Source organism: Sinocyclocheilus anshuiensis, unplaced genomic scaffold (genome assembly GCF_001515605.1).
Source record: "Sinocyclocheilus anshuiensis isolate Anshui unplaced genomic scaffold, SAMN03320099.WGS_v1.1 scaffold355, whole genome shotgun sequence".
Lineage (NCBI taxonomy): Eukaryota > Metazoa > Chordata > Actinopteri > Cypriniformes > Cyprinidae > Sinocyclocheilus > Sinocyclocheilus anshuiensis.
Genome location: NW_015549571.1, coordinates 3,006,806 through 3,028,126, shown reverse-complemented (window position 1 = coordinate 3,028,126; position 21,321 = coordinate 3,006,806). Strand labels below are relative to the sequence as shown.

The 21,321-nt window shown below is 39.8% G+C and overlaps 1 protein-coding gene across 2 annotated transcripts in view; it reads left to right on the top strand.

Annotated features, from left to right (window-relative positions):
* Positions 1-21,321, top strand: part of LOC107657408 (activin receptor type-1C-like) — a 49,256-nt gene that overhangs the window by 21,372 nt on the left and 6,563 nt on the right. Inside the window, exons 2-5 of one of the 2 annotated variants that reach the window (XM_016445463.1) lie at positions 137-367; positions 12,733-12,894; positions 13,001-13,231; positions 18,939-19,106. In XM_016445463.1, coding sequence (XP_016300949.1) covers positions 137-367; positions 12,733-12,894; positions 13,001-13,231; positions 18,939-19,106 — 792 coding nt within the window. Of the gene's footprint in view, positions 1-136; positions 368-12,651; positions 12,895-13,000; positions 13,232-18,938; positions 19,107-21,321 lie in introns of both variants that reach the window. The other variant, XM_016445462.1, reaches the window with a different exon arrangement.

The following is a 21,321-nucleotide window of genomic DNA, read 5'->3' as shown; positions in this document are numbered from 1 at the left end:
TATCTATCTATCTATCTATCTATCTATCTATCTATCTATCTATCTATCTATCTATCTATCGTCTGTCTGTCTGTCTGTCTGTCTATCTATTTATTTATTTTTTGCCAAATATCAATCTGTTCATCTTTTTTCTCAGCCTTAAAGTGTGTGTGTCACTTGTGTGTAAACCACACCTGTGAGACAGAGGCAGAAGGAGCATGTTGGAACTCAGTAATGCTCATAAATGGGAAGGAGGAGGCCGTGAAGTCTTGCCTGTCCCCATCAGAGCTCAAGGGTCAGGTGTTCTGCTACAGCTCCCGAAACGTCTCCAAACGCGACTGTTGCTTTACAGACTTCTGCAACAATGAGACGCTACGCCTCAATCCAGGTATGACAGACCATTTGCATCTCATTCTTAAACTGTCTGGTTCTAAAGAGTGCTATATAGCATTAAGTTTTTTTAACAGTTTTGTTTTGACTGTAAGGCTTTTGTGTGCTGAATAAAAAAATCAAATCTTTTTTGCTCAGTAAATGGAAACCATCACCATCATGTCTTGGTCTCTCGATCACAACACATTTGGAGTGTTGATCCTCTTCTTCCACTATGACACAACAAGGCTGGCTGGGTTACTAGCGGATAGCCGAAGGTTATTAATACTGTGTGTATCCTAGCTGGGCAGTTAAAATCCTCTGAGCAGCTGTCTAGCGGGTCACACAGGACTGTTGGCTTGAGACTGGTGAACCAGAGTAAAGGTCAGCAAAGGGTGTCCTTTGTGCCTGACCATTTCAGAAAAAAGCCATTTTAGCAAAACCCTTTAAAAAGATGATCATATTTTCCAATTTCAGAGCCAAAGTAGCATATCCACATAACATCACTACTACATTTGGGGACTCCAGTATTCAGATTAGTGGTCAACAATTATGGGGTTTTCAGAGGCTGAACTATTAAATTTGAACCGAAACCTGATAAAGTCATTCCCACAAACATAATGTATATAATTAAGCGGGAAGATGTCAAAGACTAAAGGGTTTAAACTGGAAGTTAGGACAGTGAGCTTTTGTCTGAGACAGTAGGCTATCTATGGATCAACAATTGTAATCATTCTGCACTTCAGCTAATCATATTTTCTGCCCTATCAAATTCTCTCTAGAATCCATAGAAGCCTGCTTCCAGAGACAAGATCATACATGCAGAGAGCAGATCATAAAGCCTTGTTTATACTTTTGTTTATACTTTTTGATTGTTGATATGTTGGCTAATTGTTGCGCTCTCATGTGAGTGACAGGTTGCCCAGCCCTTGCGCAGTTACAGAGGTCAAAGTATAGATCGCAGAAGATATTGGCGGAAAGGGGATGATAATGTTTTAAAGATGAAAGATTATGAGGGCACATTATTAAAAAAAATAATAATGATGATGCACATGGATAAATATATAAAAGAGATAAAATGTATAACAAAATGCAGTAATCCGTTAAAGAAAAAAAAAAAAATCCACTTTGATTTAATGGTGACTTTAACTCATTCATCATCTATCTATTTGAATGTATTATTATTTGTTATTTGTGATTTTTGTTTAATAAATAAGTGTGACATCATATCTAAATCTAAAATCTAAACCAGTCGCTTATGTTCGTAATTAGCACTTAAATGTTCTTAAAGATAAATTATATATTATAGATTTATTTTGGAAAGTAATATTCTCATAATTTTGTCTTTTAGGAGTGACTCCAGATTATGGTAAAAATTCAAAGGAATTTTATAAAAAAATCTTATTACATTTCTTTAATATTTATTGACTAGAGCATGTTATGTTATGTATCAATGTTATGTAGTGGGAACATTCTGGAATGTAAAGTTTCGTTTTCATTATCTGTCTGTGCATAAGACATCGCTTTTCCATAAAACTATTCCAATCTTGGCCAATGAACAGTGTATGTTCTGCCTCTGTTGTTGTGCAAATACATTTTCACAGTTATTGGTGCCGGAGTTCATCAGGTTGTAGGTCAAGCATTGTGAAACTTAAGGCCCTGTTGAAAATGTGATCACAGCATCTGTAACATCACAGGGCACAGAACTACAATTACTGTTACCATGGTTACTGCAACTACTGCGTGTTTCAGGGTTGCACAAGATCTGAAAGCCTTTAAAATAGAGCAGATGGAAAAAAAAATATTTTAGTAAAGGTTGTTTATTTACAGACTATTTAAAGGTTGTTTTGGTGCAATTCTGACAAGCAAGTTGTAACATTTCAAAACTATTAGTACTCATCTCACAACAGATCATTAAAATTCTAATTTTATAAACATTTAAGTATGTTTTTAATTGTGTTAGTACAAAATAAAATCACAAAGTATCACAAAGAGTTTCACAGTACAAAAGAAGTGTTAACTGTATTAATTGTAATGAAAGCATGAGGTCAGGTTTTAAAAGATTGACTAGCAGTGTTACATGTATGATCAGTTTGGATTTTTGCATTAAGAGTTTTGAAAATGTACACATTTGTCTGACATTTACAATAAACAACATAATAAATTGTTGCCATATTCACGCTCATCAATTAGAATAAAACTGAGTGCAATTTTTAGTGACACTCACTGGACTTTTCGCTTTGAAAGTGTCGCAAAACATCTAAGAAGCAATGTTAATATCGTTTTGTAGAAATGTAGACACGGACATATTTCTCGTGAATATTTGAAGATTTTAAATAGAAACATTGAATTCCTTTGGATTTACTTATACTGGACAAATAAAAAAATAAAAAAAACAAAACTTTTTTCTTTCTTTGGTGTGCCAAAGTGTGCCATTTATGTCTTGTGATGATCAAAATCAAATCAAATCAAATCAAATCAAATCAAATCAAATCAAATCAAATCACACCTTTAATTTTCAAGCAGTCCTTAAGACTTTGCTTACATTTTCTCCAGGGGAGAAACACCAGAGGTCCAGATTTGTTTGCATAAAACAATCCACAAACATCACACATTCACATGTTAACTCAGTGTGAGACATGCAGTTTATAATAATAGAAATCAAGGGCTGTCAAAAGATTAAAATCAACACAGACATTTTTATTCACATAAGAGGTCATTGCGCTACAAAAAAGTATGTTCCAGACCCTTTCCTTTCTACAAAAATAGAATTTGCATATGAAACCAAGCTTTCATAATGACTTGTTTCTACTTCCTCCACATTGTGATGCCACAGTGTAGTAGATATTTGCATCTGACCATCTCCGCAATTACACATCAACGCCTACTTTACCTTATCAGTTCAGTAGCCCGCCTAGCAGCAGATACCCTTAGAGGCAGATAGAGCCAAGAGGTACTCATGTTTACAGGCCCCTAAAACAGCAACTAGAAGACTTGTTTGCACAAAGATTATGATCACGGGGGAAGATAGTCAGATGCTGTACTAGATGTGAAAAAATCATTTTTTAAATAGCCAGTAGTGTTCAGTTTACATCATATATGAAGCTGTTACTACAGCAAAATGATAATAGTTATGGTGATGATGTGCAGTTTGAAAAGCTTGTAATTTATGTTACTGCATGGCTCCAGTGTTATTTATTCTCTTCAGTTTATCAGAGCTATTTATAATGTTAAGGTTTTCTAACTGTTTGAGATGCTTGATCCCTTCTATAATTATTAAAAATACAGTATTTTGTTTAGAAATTAAATGGGTTGGATACGTTTTGTAGTCTGCACCAACTAACACATATGACCTCTGTACTGGAGCTGGAGCACACAGTGTGCATGCTTTCACTATCCCCTATTTCCCTTATATGAGGGGTGCCCAAACCTGCTCCTGGGAATCTACCTTCCTGCAAACTTTAACTCTTAACCTAATCATATACACATCTATCCACCCATCTTTTCTCCAAACTTGTCCTCTCTAGGGTCATTGGGATGCTGGAACATATATATTCTAAATGTAAATTTTGTCTTTGTTCAGGAGCACACTAGCTTATACATTCTCAAAAAAGGGTATCAAAATTGTCAAGACGGTATTTGTTCAAAAGGTACGCCTTTGTACCTTATTTACCTCTAAAGGGTGTGTATTACCTTAAAAGTTTATATTAGTATCTAAAGTGTACATATTACTACCCAAATGATACAGTACCTAATGACCTTTTAAAAAGGTACTGCCCCAGAGACAGCTTTTGTACGTGTGTCAAGACTATGTGTTCTGTGCAGATAATCTGATGGTTGAGCCGCTGAAAGGTGTTCATTAATTGATTTGATAGCTCAATGCTTTTCACTGAGCCCAAAACATATTTGTTTCACACGTGTGAATATATCATTTAGCATTGATTTGTTGTGCTGTTTTACATTGCGTTTGCTTGTGAAAGGACCTAAAGTGTGAGCAATAGTAATAGTGATCTTTCTTTCCTTAGCAGACACCACTAAATATCAATATGATGGATATTAATTACTGAATCCTTAAAGCCCTGTATGAGATTGTATTTGAAACTGTCTGGTGTTTATTGGTCCTGTAGACAGCTGAGCTCATCTTTGAAATGCACCTCTCTGAAACGTGCTGACACCCCCTGCTCTCCATTCATCTCTGCAGATACTCCATGAAGTTCAGTTCAGAAGGGTGGGGTTGGATCCACATCTAGGGGGTGGAGATGGGTGGGTTTAGGGATCAGGGGGTGGAGACGGGTAGGTTTAGGTATATGTAAGGTGGGAGGAGTTGGATCTGGATCCAACCTCGCCCCCTGGATCTTGTGTTCTGCAGTGAGGACCATCTCATGAAGTTTCCTTCATTGGCTAAAAGCCATTTGTGTCCCAAGTGGACTGACTTACCGGCTGTTTTAGAAAACAGGGGAGGCAAAAGGGAAAATGTGTTTTGAAATACCTTGTCATTGGTGACCCTGTACAGATGTGGTCAGGTTATGGGCAATTTCAAAAACTCAACTTTTTCAAAGATTCAGTTCAGAAGGGTGGGGTTGGATCCACATCTAGGGGGTGGAGATGGGTGGGTTTAGGGATCAGGGGGTGGAGACGGGTAGGTTTAGGTATATGTAAGGTGGGAGGAGTTGGATCTGGATCCAACCTCGCCCCCTGGATCTTGTGTTCTGCAGTGAGGACCATCTCATGAAGTTTCCTTCATTGGCTAAAAGCCATTTGTGTCCCAAGTGGACTGACTTACCGGCTGTTTTAGAAAACAGGGGAGGCAAAAGGGAAAATGTGTTTTGAAATACCTTGTCATTGGTGACCCTGTACAGATGTGGTCAGGTCATGGGCAATTTCAAAAACTCAACTTTTTCAAAGACTCACATTTAATGCTCACATAGTCTTTATAGTTGGTTACTGAACTTATTGCAATACATTTATGGCAGAAAGTTTTGACCCAATATATAAATTATTTTTTTAGATGTGTTTTTGCTGAAAACTATAACCTATTAGTGTTGTTCAAAACGGACCCCTGGTTTTCTCGCCCACTCTGTCTCAAGGACAGCAGCTGAAAGTTATCTGATTCTTATTGTTTATGGCATCTCACACCTCAGCCTGCAATGGACGTGTTTCTAGTGAATGAATTATTTACTTCTTGGTAAAGTCTTACTAATAATAATAATAAGTGTCAAGTGTGAGTTTGTGAATGAATAATTGAATAATGTGATTGGAATAAATTCCGTGGTGCTTTAGAAGCTGAAATGCAGAGATGATGATCAGTGTCATGATGATTCACTGTTTGGCCTGATTGGAAAGAGTTCAGGTTTCATATCCAGTCCATTTCGCAAACAGTTGTCTAACTTTTCTCCCCTGAGCCTCTGACACTCAAGCCGAGGGTGTGATCAGACGGGGTCATAGTGGTCTGGGATGGACAGGCCATAGGGTGCTTTTGCCAAAGCTGTCAAAAATATTTATTTATAATCTTATTATACTGGCTTGTCTGTCTTTCTATCTGAAAAACTGTGTAATGAACAGCACATTCCAGGCCCCTCTCTGTCTGCAAATGAGGAGAAAGGTTTGGTACATTTAAATATATCTTGGTGGACTAGCACGGTGAGCGTGATTTCACCAAGTACAACATGTTCCTGGATCAACATCCTTGTTGATCCTGGAACAACATTCCTATCAACCAATCAGAATTGAGGGATAACTTTTCAGGAAATATCTGTTTTAGGCTACAATCAGGGATAGGTGCTTCTACACCCTTGTTAATCAGCTATCATTTCACACTGATTTTAGGAATAAATTATGGGTAGGGTTAGGTTTAGGGGTAGGGATTGGGCTAAGTCTATATTTTTGGACAATAATGTTGATCCAGGATCATCAAAAGATGTTGATCCAGGAATATGTCTTACTTGGCAAAATCACAGCGACCAGACTAGCACAGTGGCTTTTAAACCCTTAACTGGGACGCCTAAGTTTACTTCACTATATTACAATTAAATCCCAATGTAATCATGACAAACTATGTATCATTGGAAAGGTCTAAGACTCCTAAATAGATATTTTACCACAGTTTGTTGTTAAAAATTATGTAGAAGCAGTAATAGATTAATTTATGACAAGAGTGCACCTCAAAACATATACACCATAACAGGAGCTCTGACCTTTGTCACAAAAATTCTATTCGTTTCCTTTTTTTTCCTATCACATGTTTTAGTAATCATCATATATTATATATCATTCGAAAGCTTAAAATCTCAAAATTCATCCTGTGAAAACCGTTTTGAAATCGCACATTGCGTTACCATAGAAATGGACCTTAAAATCTTTTAGCGGGCTCCTCCCCCTTAGTGTGGGTTGTCATATTACAAAATGTATTAGGTCTTTTGGAATCAAAACTTTTTAGAATCTTGACAAAATACATATCGTCAGAAAGTTCTGAGTCTCAAGATTCCATATTTGGTGGTTATTTTGTGATATGAGTAATACTGAGAGAGAAATTTATGCATATGTGACAGAAAAATGCATCAAAAAAATTCAATGGGGTTTGGATGGCACCTGGTGGCTGTTTGTGGTATAACACCTAAACAAAATTGCATAGTAACCTCAATTTTTGACATCAACTTCAAATTTGGAACACAACTTATTCAAACATATGGCTTTAATTTTATGGATTAAAACCTATTTTGTAAAATATTTATTTTATGTAAAATAAAATAAAAATAGTACAGTACATTTTCTTTACAGTACATTTAAACTTCTATAACCTCTTATTTGATTGATAAAATGATTTAACTTCTGCAATAATCTGCTGATTGTCTTCTTTAAATTAATAAATCTGCAAAAATGTCAACAATTCTGTTTTTCTGTCAATATGGGGTGCTGTGTGTACATTAATGAGGAAAAAAAATTAACTTAAATGATTTTAGCAAATGGCTGCAATATAACAAAGAGTGAAAATTTAAGGGGGTCTGAATACTTTCCGTACCCACTGTATGCAATCATTTACATGTAATGTAAAAGAATACAAATATATGTATAGCTCTGGGAGGATCAGTCCCGATCAGTTACTGAGGGTGATTCAGAAATTAGTGAGGGTGCTTTAGCCTTCATGCACATCTATTTTGACTCCCCAAAATTTGCAGCATGTATCATGGCCATTGGTCCTCTTATAACAGCATGAAAAACTAAACTTTTATTCAAATTCTAAATTGATTAGCCTATATATAGCCAAGAAAGCTCCCTTTATGATTACTAGAAAGCTGTCACTCTTTTCAGTTTACCGTCTGATCTCAGGAAGTTCCATTATAAATAATGAATCTCTCTACACTGCACAATGGATCTTATTATTATGTATTATTCATGTCTACACCTTGTTTGTTACAATGAGAGGATTTGCAAGCTTGCATAACTCAGCACTGAACACAACTCCAGCATTTTGATTCATGCATTTTGAACTTACACACCTCTAAATGGCCATTGCATTCAAGAAATCAACAGATATGTCTGCGATTGGCTACATTGCTCAATGCTGCAAAAACACGTTGTAGAAACCTTTGAAGCTCTCCAGAGTGCAAACACAAATACGCATTGGTGTCTGCTGCTTAGGACCTCCAGCTGCAGCAGACTGAAACATATGGCGCTTTTCCACTGCATGGTACGGCACGGTACGGTTCACTTTTGGGGGGGTTTCCACTGGGTACAGTACTTTTTTTAGTACCACCTCGGTTGGGGTTCCAATGGCGCTTTTCCACTGCGCGGTACGACTCGGCTCGGTACGGCTCAGTACAGTACGGCACGATTTGCGTTTCCACTGCAGTTCAGTACCGCTTTAGAGTGGGCGGGATTATTCACATGTCGTTATAGTTGCGCCGTCTCTACTACCACGACTCCTAAAAATACTTTTTCATTCCGCATCGCCCCATCAAGCTCTGGCTGGATCCGCTCCTCTGCTATCAATGAGAGGAACGTCTGTACTTTTGTGACACAAACACAAAAGAACCGCTAGATTTAAATCAGCACAGCCAGCGAAGGATCGAACGCAACTGTTTTGAACGAGCGCATCTTTTTTTTAACAACCAAAAAGTTTTGTTGTCTGTTGCGGAAGTACAGACGTTCCTCTCATTGATAGCAGAGGAGCGGATCCAGCGAGAGCTTGATGGGGCGATGCGGAATGAAAACGTTTTTTTGTAGGAGTCGTGGTAGTAGAGGCGGCGCAACTATAACGACATGTGAATAATCCCGCCCACTCTAAAGCGGTACTGAACTACAGTGGAAACGCAAACCGAGCCGAGCCGAACCGTGCCGTGCCGTACTGAACCGTACCGAGCCGAGTCGTACCACGCAGTGGAAAAGCGCCAAAAGAGAGACCACAAGGATTTATCTAAATCACATTTATAACTATGTTTGGAAACCTTAAAATTGATGTAAACTACACATCCTACAAATCTCGGGTATGCTCATAATAAAAAAAAAAAGTCTATTTATAATGCAATGCTAATAGACATAACATTTATTACAGTATAGAATACTAATAAAATATTTTGTGATAAGAAGCCACATTGGATCACAAAAGAAAGGTATGTCAAACACTCAACTGACATTATAAAGTGAGTTTGGAGTAAAAACATGTTATTAAATGTGCATTTTAGGGTTTAGGCTTCTCATTACACTGCGGTGTGCATGAACTCACTTTTGGAGAGGTAGTAGCATTGGTGTATCAGTGTTTCGATATTGTGGAAAAAGAGTACTGTAACTGTTTCAACGTGTGATTACACAGCTTTTTAAAAATGTCGTAACAGTGTTTTGTATGGCATGTGTTCGCCAATCTGAAGTAGGAGCTAATTTAGTCCCCCCAAAAGTGAAAGGCCTAAATGTACCCTTCAACACACAGTCCTTTTTCGGAGTCTCTGGCTTGTCCAGTGAGACAAATGATATAACCATGCTCTGAGCCTACAGTCTGTCTAGAGAGACATTAACACATCTGTATGTGTACTGTTGCAGCCAAGTTCTGAGTCTCTGGCCCATCCAGTCGGACAGTAGGAGAGAGGTAGGAGACGTTAACCGATAATTAATCGATAAAGTTCTGGCTCTCCGGCTTATGAGGCTACAACAGATACAGCCTCGTTCTGATCCTTCAACTTGTGTGGAAACAGACACACTATGTTCAACTTACGCAGCATGTCTCAAGTCTCCATGCCAGAGAGACAAATGCAGATTGACTAAGTTTTGAATCTATGGCCCAGAGAGGCACAAGACATACAAACACAAGGTTTGCAACAAAGTTAAGCTCCAGCAAGCAAACCTTCACATTAGGATGTTCCATATTATAAAAGTTAATGTTCCAGATTATAAAAGACCTTCTGCACCTACTTCAGGGCCTCATTCGCATGTTCTAGATTTTTGGACCTTAGTAGTTTCAGAAGATTCCATAAGATAATATAACTCTACCATCACAACACCCAACTTGCATTTTATGCATCTTTTGAACTTTATGCACTGGCCATATTTCGGCAACACTACATAGTTTGCTTTGGGATGCAAACAGCTTTATGTTTCACTCTGGAAACTGTCTAGCCATGCCCTAGCAACATTTAGAAACCATGTCTCTTAACAATATGATATGTATGAACAAGCCATATCTCAGCATCAGAACATGATGTTTTGATTTCCTGATTGGGGCAGGGAAGTAGGTATCGCTCTATAAACGATCGGTCTAACGATCCAGCTAAGCAACCACATGACAGCATAAAAAATTACCAGAGGAATATAGTTTACATAAGGTTTGCCACTTTAACACTTAATTTATGTCAATATTGTCAGCTTGAGTGCACAGACACTATTTGAACTGAACTGAACTGAACTGAGCTGGATGATGACATCACTGAATCAACCATGAACTGACTTTAACTGAAACATTGACTGTTTACAATTTTCCTCTTGCATTATCCACACACTATTTTCCTCTTCAACACTGTAAAGCTGCTTTGACACAATATGTATTGTATAAAGCACTATATAAATAAAGCTGACTGAACTTGACTCTATTGACCTAGCAACCATTAAGATCACACTAGCAACTGCCTAGAAACACCCTAACGACTGCCAAGCAATCACATATCTATGCCCTAGCAATCATCCAACACGCTAACAACTGCCTAGTAACCACATATCAATGTCTCAGCAACCACATAGCTAAACCCTATAGCAACCCCCCAAGCAACCACCTACAACAACCTAGCAACTGTTAGTTATGCTTCTTCTTCCATACAGATAAGGTGTCAGATAGTCTGGCTTATTGAAGAGAAGACTGATATGACTTAGAGTATGGAAATGATAAGGCAGCCATAACATCTGCAAGGAATTTGTAAGATGATATTTCTGGTTCAGAATGTCACAGAGACAGGTCATTTGACTCTGCCTAGCAAGCAGCCAATAAGTAGTGACATACCAACTTCCTAACCATGCCCTTGCAACCAGTTACAGCACTCCAGAAACCACCCCATAGACTTCCAAAAAAAAGTGACAGGGATATTGTCTCTGTTAAATATACTGTATGTAACCTTGGTTTCCTGAATAGGGAACGAGAGAGTGTATCAATAGCTAACACTATGGGAACGCTGTCAAGGTGTGACAATCTGAAGTCATGAATCTTGCCAATTTGTTGGCTGGTGGCACATGCACTGCATGTATATAAGGCATATCATTCGTGCCATCGCCCCTAAGATTTCCAGACGAAGGAAGCCATAGCAGGGCTGAGTATGGGGAACGAGAGAGTGTATCAATAGCTAACACTATGGGAACGCTGTCCAGGTGTGACAATCTGAAGTCATGAATCTTGCCAATTTGTTGGCTGGTGGCACATGCACTGCATGCATATAAGGCATATCATTCGTGCCATCGCCCCTAAGATTTCCAGACGAAGGAAGCCATAGCAGGGCTGAGTATGGTAATTTATACAGTTTAAACTAGAAAATACCTGCTATAAAAGTCCAGACTCCCTCTGAAAGGGAAGCACTTCATCTATGGCTCCTATCTCCAGAAGGGAGAATATTTCCTGCCTCAATACTGGAGCTTGTCAAGAAGCAGCAGTCATTCATTTCTGTTTCCTGCCCATTTGTATGGATGCGTGAATATTTCATAGATGTATGTAAACAAATAATTTGCATGTATGCACAAGCATTTCACAGGTTTATGTATGTAGAAAATGTATTGCGGCCAAGCCATCTGCAATTAAAAAAGTTTGTTTGTACTGTAATTACAGTAGTTTCATAAAAAGTTGAGAAAGCTTTCAGAGTGCTTTTCTTTGAGTTGCTTAGTGAATTTTGAGATAATATTACAAGATGTCATGTACTTTTCTTTTTTTTTTTGTTGTACTTCCTCAATTAGGTATTTATAGGCCCGTGAAGAGGAATATCAGCATATTACTCAAAATACAAAATTAAAATGGTATCATATGAGGCAGGTACTGTATATAGTATGGGATGTCCCCTATAAGAACTGACCAATGTTCCCAGAAATTTTTCAAAATGAGGTCTGTATACGTGTTTAAAGTGGAACCATTTCACATATATCCAAACTTCTGCAGCATTGTTTCATATAAGGTGATGGAAATAATGGCGTATTTACTACAGCAAAAAATTTAACCTTTCATATTAACCAAGTGTGCAGAGTGTGGAAAGTCCTTGACATGAACTAATGAACTTTTTCAACATATTGTTCATTGTAAATTGTTTTGTCATTGGCATTCACTTTCAGGGCAGATGTGAAATCTCATGTAGCAATGCATTCAAGAATAATTGGCATTTCAAGTTCTGACAAACTTTTTTATTTTATTATCCGAGTCCCTTATTTTTCAAGAGTAACTCCTCCTAGAACAACAAAAAGCTAAATAAATAAATAAATAAAAAATAAAGAAAATAAAAAATACAATTTAAAAAATCTCATGGGTTTACATTGAGTGCTCATGATTTCAAACGCCAACTCTCAAAACTCTCTTTTTTCTCACACACGCAGTGGCTCTACCATGTCATGCACCATGTCATGGTATATATACTACTTCAGATGGCTAACTCTCTCCACAAGTGTTGTGTATTCGTTCAGCACTATTTCCACCTTGGGTTTTTGAAAATTACCTCACAAATGTAATTAAACATGTCAAAAACTTGTCAAAGACTTGTTACATAATTTGACATGGTTCTCAAATATCATCACCGTATAAAAAACATTGCATGAGATGACCAACATATGTGTATGTTTGTGTATTTGGTGTAGAGCCACCGCCTGAGGGGTCTAGGTGGAGTCAGCTGGAACTAGCAGCCGTAATTCTTGTGCCATCGTGCCTGGTGTGTGTAGGTGTCATTCTGGGAATGTGTGCCGTACAAAACCTGCGGTGCAACCACATAAAAGCCCACAAACAGGATCCAGAGGAACCCCTGGATGACCAGACTCTGGTGTCATCTGACAAATGCCTAAAAGAGCTTATCTATGACATGAGCACCTCTGGCTCGGGATCAGGTAAGAGCTGTCTGTGCTAATCAAAACAAAAAAAGACGATTGTCAAATGTTAGTTAGCGTATGTTTTTTAACCCTTTAACTCACAGCTTATATGATATTCTTTTAGGATTGCCCCTATTGGTCCAGAGAACGATTGCTCGAACTATTGTCCTGCAGGAGAGTATTGGGAAGGGACGCTTTGGGGAAGTGTGGAGGGGCAAATGGAGGGGGGAAGACGTTGCTGTGAAGATCTTCTCGTCACGAGATGAGCGTTCCTGGTTTCGTGAGGCTGAGATTTATCAGACCATCATGCTACGCCATGAGAATATTTTGGGTTTTATCGCTGCTGATAACAAAGGTATGACATTTTATGATTTTGGTGTCTGAATGCATGACAATAGATAAAGAACAATGGATGATTTTTTTGCATGGTTTTATTGCATTTGTTAAATAAGTCCATTATAATCATTGAAGTAATCATATTATTGTATTACAACATTTTTGTAAGATTTCATGAGAGGAATTTCCTTTCATTTGTTTACTTGATGATGCTTCAATAGCTGACGCTATGGTCAGCGGGCAGGTAGCATATTCTTTATGCTATGATGAGTTTGTTGGTCATTGTTTATCCCGTTGTGAAGGCAGCTCTGCCTCAGACTCAATCCAAGATGGAGGAGCGATTCTTGGCTGGCCTTTGCACACATTTGCTTTATAGGCTTTTGATTTTCTTACAGGATCTCCATCAGGTAATAATAAGATCAGGACAACATTTTTTTTTTTTTTGGTATGGATCACAAACCCAGGTGTTTCTGACCTCACCATTATCTCTAAAACGGTGGAGAAGGGATATGCTAAGATGCCGGTGGGCCGAGAGATGCTTGTTGCTCATCTGTTGTGACAGCTTTGGCACCTACTTGGAAATTACAGCCTCTGCCTCCAAATCCCTGCAGAGTTACATCAGCACTGATCGACAAGTCTTAAATGGCTGCTTGTCAGGCAGGTGTGGCTCTATGCACTATGAGGGTGTTACAGGCAGATGTCCTTAAGGACATACTGTAGATGAGGGCTCTGTCTTGACAGCCGGGGCAGTCAAGGAGCTCAGGCAAGCTACTGACTTGGTGCTGCAGGCTACCAAGCACACGTCCTTCTTTATGGACGCTCCAGACTTTCAGAGTGGAGTTTTTGGCTATGCTGTTACAACTGCTGTGGATCATCTAAATCTCCTTTCAGATTGTTTGGCATGGTGACTTCTGCCAAAGATATCTCAATGGGTTTTTCGGTCACACTTTATTTTAAGGTCCAATTACAAATAACAATAACAAACCATTAACTATGACCTTTGCCTCAATAATCTCAGAATTTGCTGCTTATTAATAGTTAGTAAGGTAGTTGTTAAATTTGGGTTTTGGGTAGGATTAGGGATGTAGACTATGGTCATGCAGAATATGTGCTTTATAAGTATTAATAAACAGCCAATATGTTAATAATAGGCATGCTAATAAGGAACTAGTTAATAGTGAGAATTGGTCCCTATACTAAAGTCAAGTGTTATTGGTTCTTCTAATCATACAGCAAGGTTACAGAAGTCAAGTCAAGTCACCTTTATAAAGCACTTTATACAATACAGCTTTACAAGGATAAACAGGAAAATAATGATTCAATGATGCAAACAGAGATCAATTCTGTGTTCAATAACTGTGTAAAGTCAATTATGAAAGTAGTTAATTTAGCTGTAAAGTAGCCCTGTAGAAAGTGATTTCATCATCTAGCTCAGTTCAGTTCTTATCTAATTGTGTCAGTACGTTCATTTCAATAATATTGCTGTATATTTAGTGTCCCCAACTAAGCAAGCCAGAGGTGATAGTAGCAAGGAGCCCAAACGCCATACAATCAAGTTCTGGTGCAGTCCGCCTCATTTCAACAAAGTGCTCCCCACAACTGTTAGTTCTTTGAAAGCTCAAGTTTTGATGCATGATATGCTTTCTCTGTTAGAGAAAGGAGCCATAGAAGAAATGTCTCCTTCTCACAGGGATGCTGGCATTTTCTGGTCTCGAAGAAGGATGCTTGTTTGCGTCTGATCCTGGATTTGCATCCAGGATGGATGCACAAAAAGTGTGCAGTTTAACAATTCTGACACTGAAGAGAATTCTGTCTCAGATTCAAACCAGAGATTTGTTCATGATGGTGCATCTGAAGGATGCATATTTTTCTATTGAGACCATCCAGAGACACAGGAAGTTCCCCAGGCTTACCAGTTTTCTGTTCTTTCATTTGGTTTGGCCCTAGCTTCACATATATTCATGAAATGCATGGATTCCACTCTGGCCCCATTGAGGCTTCAGGGTGTGCAGGTTTTAAACTTCCTCAAACATTGGTTTATTCTTCCACAATCACAGGAGATTGCAATTTGTTGCTGAGGTGTAACAGATGTTTTTTTCTTCTTTTTTCTAGAAGGGAATCTGGTTTAATGCACAATGCACTCTGTCATTTCAGAGCTGGGAATTGCAGATGATCCAAGTGGGTTTATGTCACATACTATTAGGTATTATGGTATGTATTATGGCATATGGCACAGTGTCCTTGCGAGTTTCATTTGACCTGCTCAATATGAGGCTCTTTTAATGGTGGATCAACAGTCAGGGGGTAAAGTCCCCGTTGGCATTACATGCATAGGACTCTGTTACCATGAAAACAGCCCCACTACTCCGAAGTGCAATCTGTCGTTGCAAGATGATCATCACAGATGCCTCTTTGGTGAGTTGGGGTGTGGGCAATCATCTCATTTGGCACATAAATGTGTTTAGAGAAGATGGCTGTGTTTGGCCCTGATCAATTTTCTTGTAACTGAAACGTCAATGGGGGAATCTTATCCCTTGTGGAAGTTAGCAAGTTGTGTTCTGTTCTGGGCACAGAGCATGCCCTGTCATTCAGGGTGGTCTATCTCTCAGGTTGGCTAAACCTGGGAGCAAACTTGCTCTCAAGGCACAGGTTGAGGCCCAGAGAGTGGAGGCTACACTTTTAAGTAGTAAGTCTGATCTGGCAGAGATTCAGAAGGGCAGAGGTGGATCTGTTGCTTCAAAACAGCACAGTGCACTCTTTGGTTCTGTCCAAAGAGTTCTTGAATGCCTTTAAGGGGCAGCATTTTGTTTCCATGGTGCAGAGAGCAAGGGTTGGATCTGGTCCACAGGGTTGTGTTGACTTCGTATTGCTCCCAAGCTGTTTTGTTACAGTCCTCTTCTTCTCTGCCCTTTGAGTCTCTGGAGAGTGAAAGGTTGCACAGGCTTTGCCCAGTTAGGGCATTAAAGGTTTACTCTGACCATATAAGCCAGTGGAACAAGTCTGAGCAGCTATTCGTTTGTTAAGGTGGCTGTAGCAGGGGAGCTGCTGTTATCCTGCAGAGGATATCTCATTGGGTGAGAAATGCTATTTGTAAACCTTTTTGAGGTGCGTGGTTATCTTCACCTCTGGGAATTTTTTGCACACTCTACGAGGGATGTGGCTTTTCCCCAAACTTTGCTTAGAAGAGTGTCCTCGGAGGATATATGTGCAGTGGCAGGCTGATAACCCAGCAGTTACCTCATTGTTTGGTGCTGCAGTATACTGTTCTCATAGCAAAGATGAGAATGCCTTGGTTACATATGCATTCCCATAGTGTCAGTTACTGATGCACTGTCTTGTTCTCTACTCAGGAAACCAAGGTTGCATACTTTACCAAGACATTTTGTTAAATAAGTTATTGCTCCTCATGCATCTTGCTTTAGGTTACCAAACCAATGCAAGTTTAAAAGGAGTCATAATTTACTCCCTTAATGTCATTCCAAACCTGACTTTCCTCTACATATACACACATATACATATACTGTACATATATAGTTGCAATCAAAATTATTTGATTTTGCTGCCAAGAACAAAATTTTGTGCAAGAAATTCAACAAAGGCATCAGTAAACTATTAGAGAAAGTTTATTAAAACACATTTGAGTGATTATGAGAACATAAAGGTGATGAATAATGGAAAAACAAATCTAATTGTCTCTAAACATTAATGTACAAAATTATTCAACCCCCAAAAGTCAAATCTTTTAATCTTTATAACAATTAAATAAACGCTCCTTGCAAGTGCTTAGAAGTTTATGTCACCTCTCTACTGCAATCTTGGCCCATTCCTCACTTGAAAAAGCTTTCATATCACTGATGATCTTTGGTTTTCACATTACCACTGCTTTCTTCAAATTCCACCAAATATTTTCAGCACAATTTCAAATATGAAGACTGAACAGACTTCTCAAGAACATTCTATGATCTATCACTGAACCAAGCATAGGTAGATTTGAATGTTTACTTTGGGAAGGCTGTCTTGCAGGAAAGTCCATTGATGATCAAGCTTTAGTCTCTGCAGCAAAGGCATCACAATCTTTGCCAAAATGGCATGATACTTAAAAGAATCCATGATGTCCTTCATACAGTCAACAACTTCACTTCCAACAGAAAAAACACCCTGATAACAAGACAGGTCCACCTCCATATTTGGCCATGGGCATGGTGTTTTTCTGCTTATAAGCTTTGCTTTTCTTGCATCAGATATGCAGAACCTGATTTTACCAAGTGCGACATGTTCCTGGATCAACATCTTTGTTGACCCTGGAACAACATTGTGATTAATCAATCAAATTTGAAGAACCAGTTTATAGTTTTTTTGAAGTTTAGGCTTACAATCAGTGTTTGGTGCTTGTACATCAGTATCATTCATCTATCATTTCCTCTGATTTTAGGGATTACTCATGGTTAAGGTTAGGTTTAGGTGTAGGGATATGGTCAAGACTAAATTTTTGGATTTAAATGTTGTTCCAGGGTCAACAAAATATGCTGACCTAGGAACACATCTAACTCAGCAAAATAAGGACGTGCCACCAGATATACTGCTGATCCAATGGGTCCAAAAAGTTCTAGTTTGGTCACATCAATCCATAAATGATTCTTCCAGAACTACAGGAAGAATTATTATCTAGCCTTTTATGTTCTTCATGCTCAAGAGTGGTATTCGTGAAGATGCCTTAACATGAAGGGCATACTTGTCTGGCGTTCTTCTTATACTCTGCATTGAAATGTTGTTTCCCTCCTTCCATCAGGTCACCTTGCAAGTCTTTAACAGTACATTGCAGTTTTTTTCTCAGTTGCTCTGGTCAAAAAGTTTTATGATATTGTGCTTTTTCTTCAACACCCTCAAAGGTTTTCTGGTATAACATATTTTAAGCTAAGGAATAAGGACTAAGCTGTCTCTGGGAACTTTTAGTGACTTGTAAATCTTCATGTAGCCTTAGACTTTCTGATGTAATAAAACAATTTATTCTCTATAGTTTTTGAGAGAGCTCTGTTGACTTATTTGGCACTCACCTTTAACACACGCATCAGCTAAGTTTATGTATGCATAACAGCTGAAGCTACTGTAATTCTGTTTTCTACCAGAGTTTCTAAAGACTTGTGTTTTAAGACAATTTTGTTTTCCTACCATAAAAATTAGTGACTTAAAACAGCAGTGTTGCATAGCGGTTGACATATGACATAGCTGTGTTATTAAAAAATCCTGTAATTCAAAAATATTACATATCTATAGACATTATCACTTGTAATATGTCAAAAAAAACAAAAACAAAAACTGTTATAGATGCAGTTTTTATAAAATTCTAGATCTTCTGAAATGTTTGCATTTCTAAAGTAATACAGTCCCTGAGGGGTTGAATCATTTTGATTGCATATGTATATTTGAAATACATTTGTGAAATAATAATGATAAAGATTATGAGCAGGTGAATTAATATTACATGTACAGTCACATGTGTGAGGAAAATATTATATTTTATTTTTGAGTTTTAAATCAAATCAAAATGAAATAAAAAAAAAAGTTTTTTTTTTACGTATGAAACCAGCATCAATACAAAGAGTACATTTCTAAGAACTTGTCATGCATTTTGGCATACATAGGTTTTCAAATAGTCTGGTATGTTCTTTTTCATCTTGTTTGAATGTCCTGCATTGTAATCTATCTTTTTTTCTGTCTTTCTTCAGATAATGGCTCATGGACACAGCTGTGGCTGGTGTCTGAGTATCATGAGCACGGGTCTCTCTTTGATTACCTGAACAGATACACAGTATCAGTGGAGGGGATGATAGTTCTGGCACTGTCCATTGCCAGCGGCATTGCCCACCTGCACATGGAGATTATTGGCACTCAAGGTATTGATCACATGCAGTAGGAATATGGGAATATGCAATGAAACATCAGTTTGATTTTTTGTTTTTGGTCTTTTTTCTCTTTGGGAGAAACAACTTTAGTGGGAGAAAAACACTTAGCTGTGGAAATCCATCTTCCTTTGGCAACACAGTACAATAAATGTAATAAATGTAGTTACATCTTAAGTGTAATACTGATCATGGAATAAATGTAATTAATATGTAAGACAAGTCAGCAAAGCAGAACTCGTTGTCTGGGTTGTAGTTCAACACACTGGTAGTCTTTGAAGCCCATGCTAGAATAATTGTTAGAAATGCAGGCAGTGGTCTGTGAAACATCCCTCACTGTCTGGCTGGTATTACCAGATTGATTATGGAGCTTGTTTATGGAGACAGCAAGACATCCAGCCAGTTCCCCTTCAGAAACTCAAGCTGCATCGAAACGCTATGGGATGTGTGACCATGCTCTGAATCACGTGTGTAATCAGTCTAATGGATGGGTGAGACGTCACGGGTGGGGTGACGTAGAGACCAGGAAGCTTAAAAGCATGTGGGGTGGATACAGCGGCAGCTTTCTGTCATTCAGCAAGCGCACTGTGTGTGTGTCAGTTCTTTCCGTTGTTTGTCCATCATGCCTAAGGCCAAAGTTAAACATAAGAGCGAGAGCAGGCAGCATTATAGGCTGTGTGTTCCTCCCTGCCCGCGCTATTTTATGGGTGGGGACACACACAGTTTGTGTGTTGTCTGCTTGGGAGCAAAGCACGCTGAGTCAGCTCTCAAGGGAGCTGATTGCCCGCATTGCAAGCATCTGCCACTGCGTACACTTCGCTCCTGGAAGGCCAGATCCAGCGCCCACTCTCTGGGATCGGAAGCCCGCTCCGTGGTTTCTCCCCCCCGGGGAGAGGGCTCGACCCTCTGTCTCGCTTTCTCCGATGAGGTTGACATGGAGGGCGTCGATGAGGACTTGCCCCCTCACTCTCCCCAGTATGAGGAGTTATTGTAGGTAGTTAACTGTGCCATGACCAAGTTAAACATCGACTGGCCCGCCGAGAAACAGGCTGAACCGCTGAAAAGCAAACTCGACGAATGCTTTTTGCGGAGTAAGCCGCTACCTCCACGCGGGTGCCTGCCCTTCTTCCCCGATCTCCACATGAGGTGTCGAGGTCGTGGGTAAGACCCTTCTCAGCCCGTATCTTTAGTCCTGCCTGCAGTTATTATGCCAACGTGGCGGGGCTGAATGATCACGGCTACAGGGGTCTCGGGTCGAACAGACGCTCACAAGCTATCTGTCCCCTGGCACGGCATTGTCCTTGAAGGCTCCGGCATTGCCCTCCAAGTCGCTGCGGACCACCTCAGCGCTGGTGGGCAAGGGGTACATGGCAGCAGGTCAGGCTGCCGCTTGCTTGCACACCATGGCGGTGTTGCAGGTTTACCAAGCCGATCTGCTGAAAGAGCTAGATGAAGGCGAGGAAGTTAAGTCTGATGATATCTCCGAGCTCAGACGGACCGCTGATCGTGCCACCAAAGAGACCACCCGGCGGAGGTGGAGAGACACCTGTGGTTGACCCTGTCTGATATGAAAGAGAAGGACAGGGTCTTCCTCATGGACGCCCCGCTTGCCCCTTCTGGCCTGTTCGGTGACGCCATCAATTTCGTCGTAGACAGGTTTCAGGAGGCTCGTAAACAGGTGGCGGCGTTTCAGCGGTTCCTCCCTCGCCGCTCTCTAGCTCTTGGGGCTGCCGGGCGGGAGCAGCCCCTTCCGTGTACCAGCTCTTCATACCGGGAGGCACAAAAGCAGAGCGTCGCTCTAGACCGGGGTCTTCTAAGGTGAAGCCGGATCTGTGGACCGTTCTTCTGTCTAAGAAGACCTCGGCCAAGAAGTCCTGACGCTGGTGGCTTAGGACGTCTGAGGGCAGGCCCCTCTGGGGAAGAGCAGTGTACACCTCATCATATGGTGCCCGTCTCTCCTCAGTGCCCTCAGGAGATCGATCAGCCAAACCTGCCACCCACGGTACTTCAGGGCGCAGCGGTCTCCGGCGAGCGCTTCTCTCAGTCTCTGCCTGGAAACATAGCGGTACTGGGAGGCTCGCTACCTCTTCGGAGGTCTCTAGAGCAGCTAGTTCGGCCGTCCCTTGCCGGTCCACCACTCCAGGGCACCGAGCTAGCCACTCTGATTACACCAGAGGTCAGTCTCGAGAGACTGATTCCCTTAGTAGAC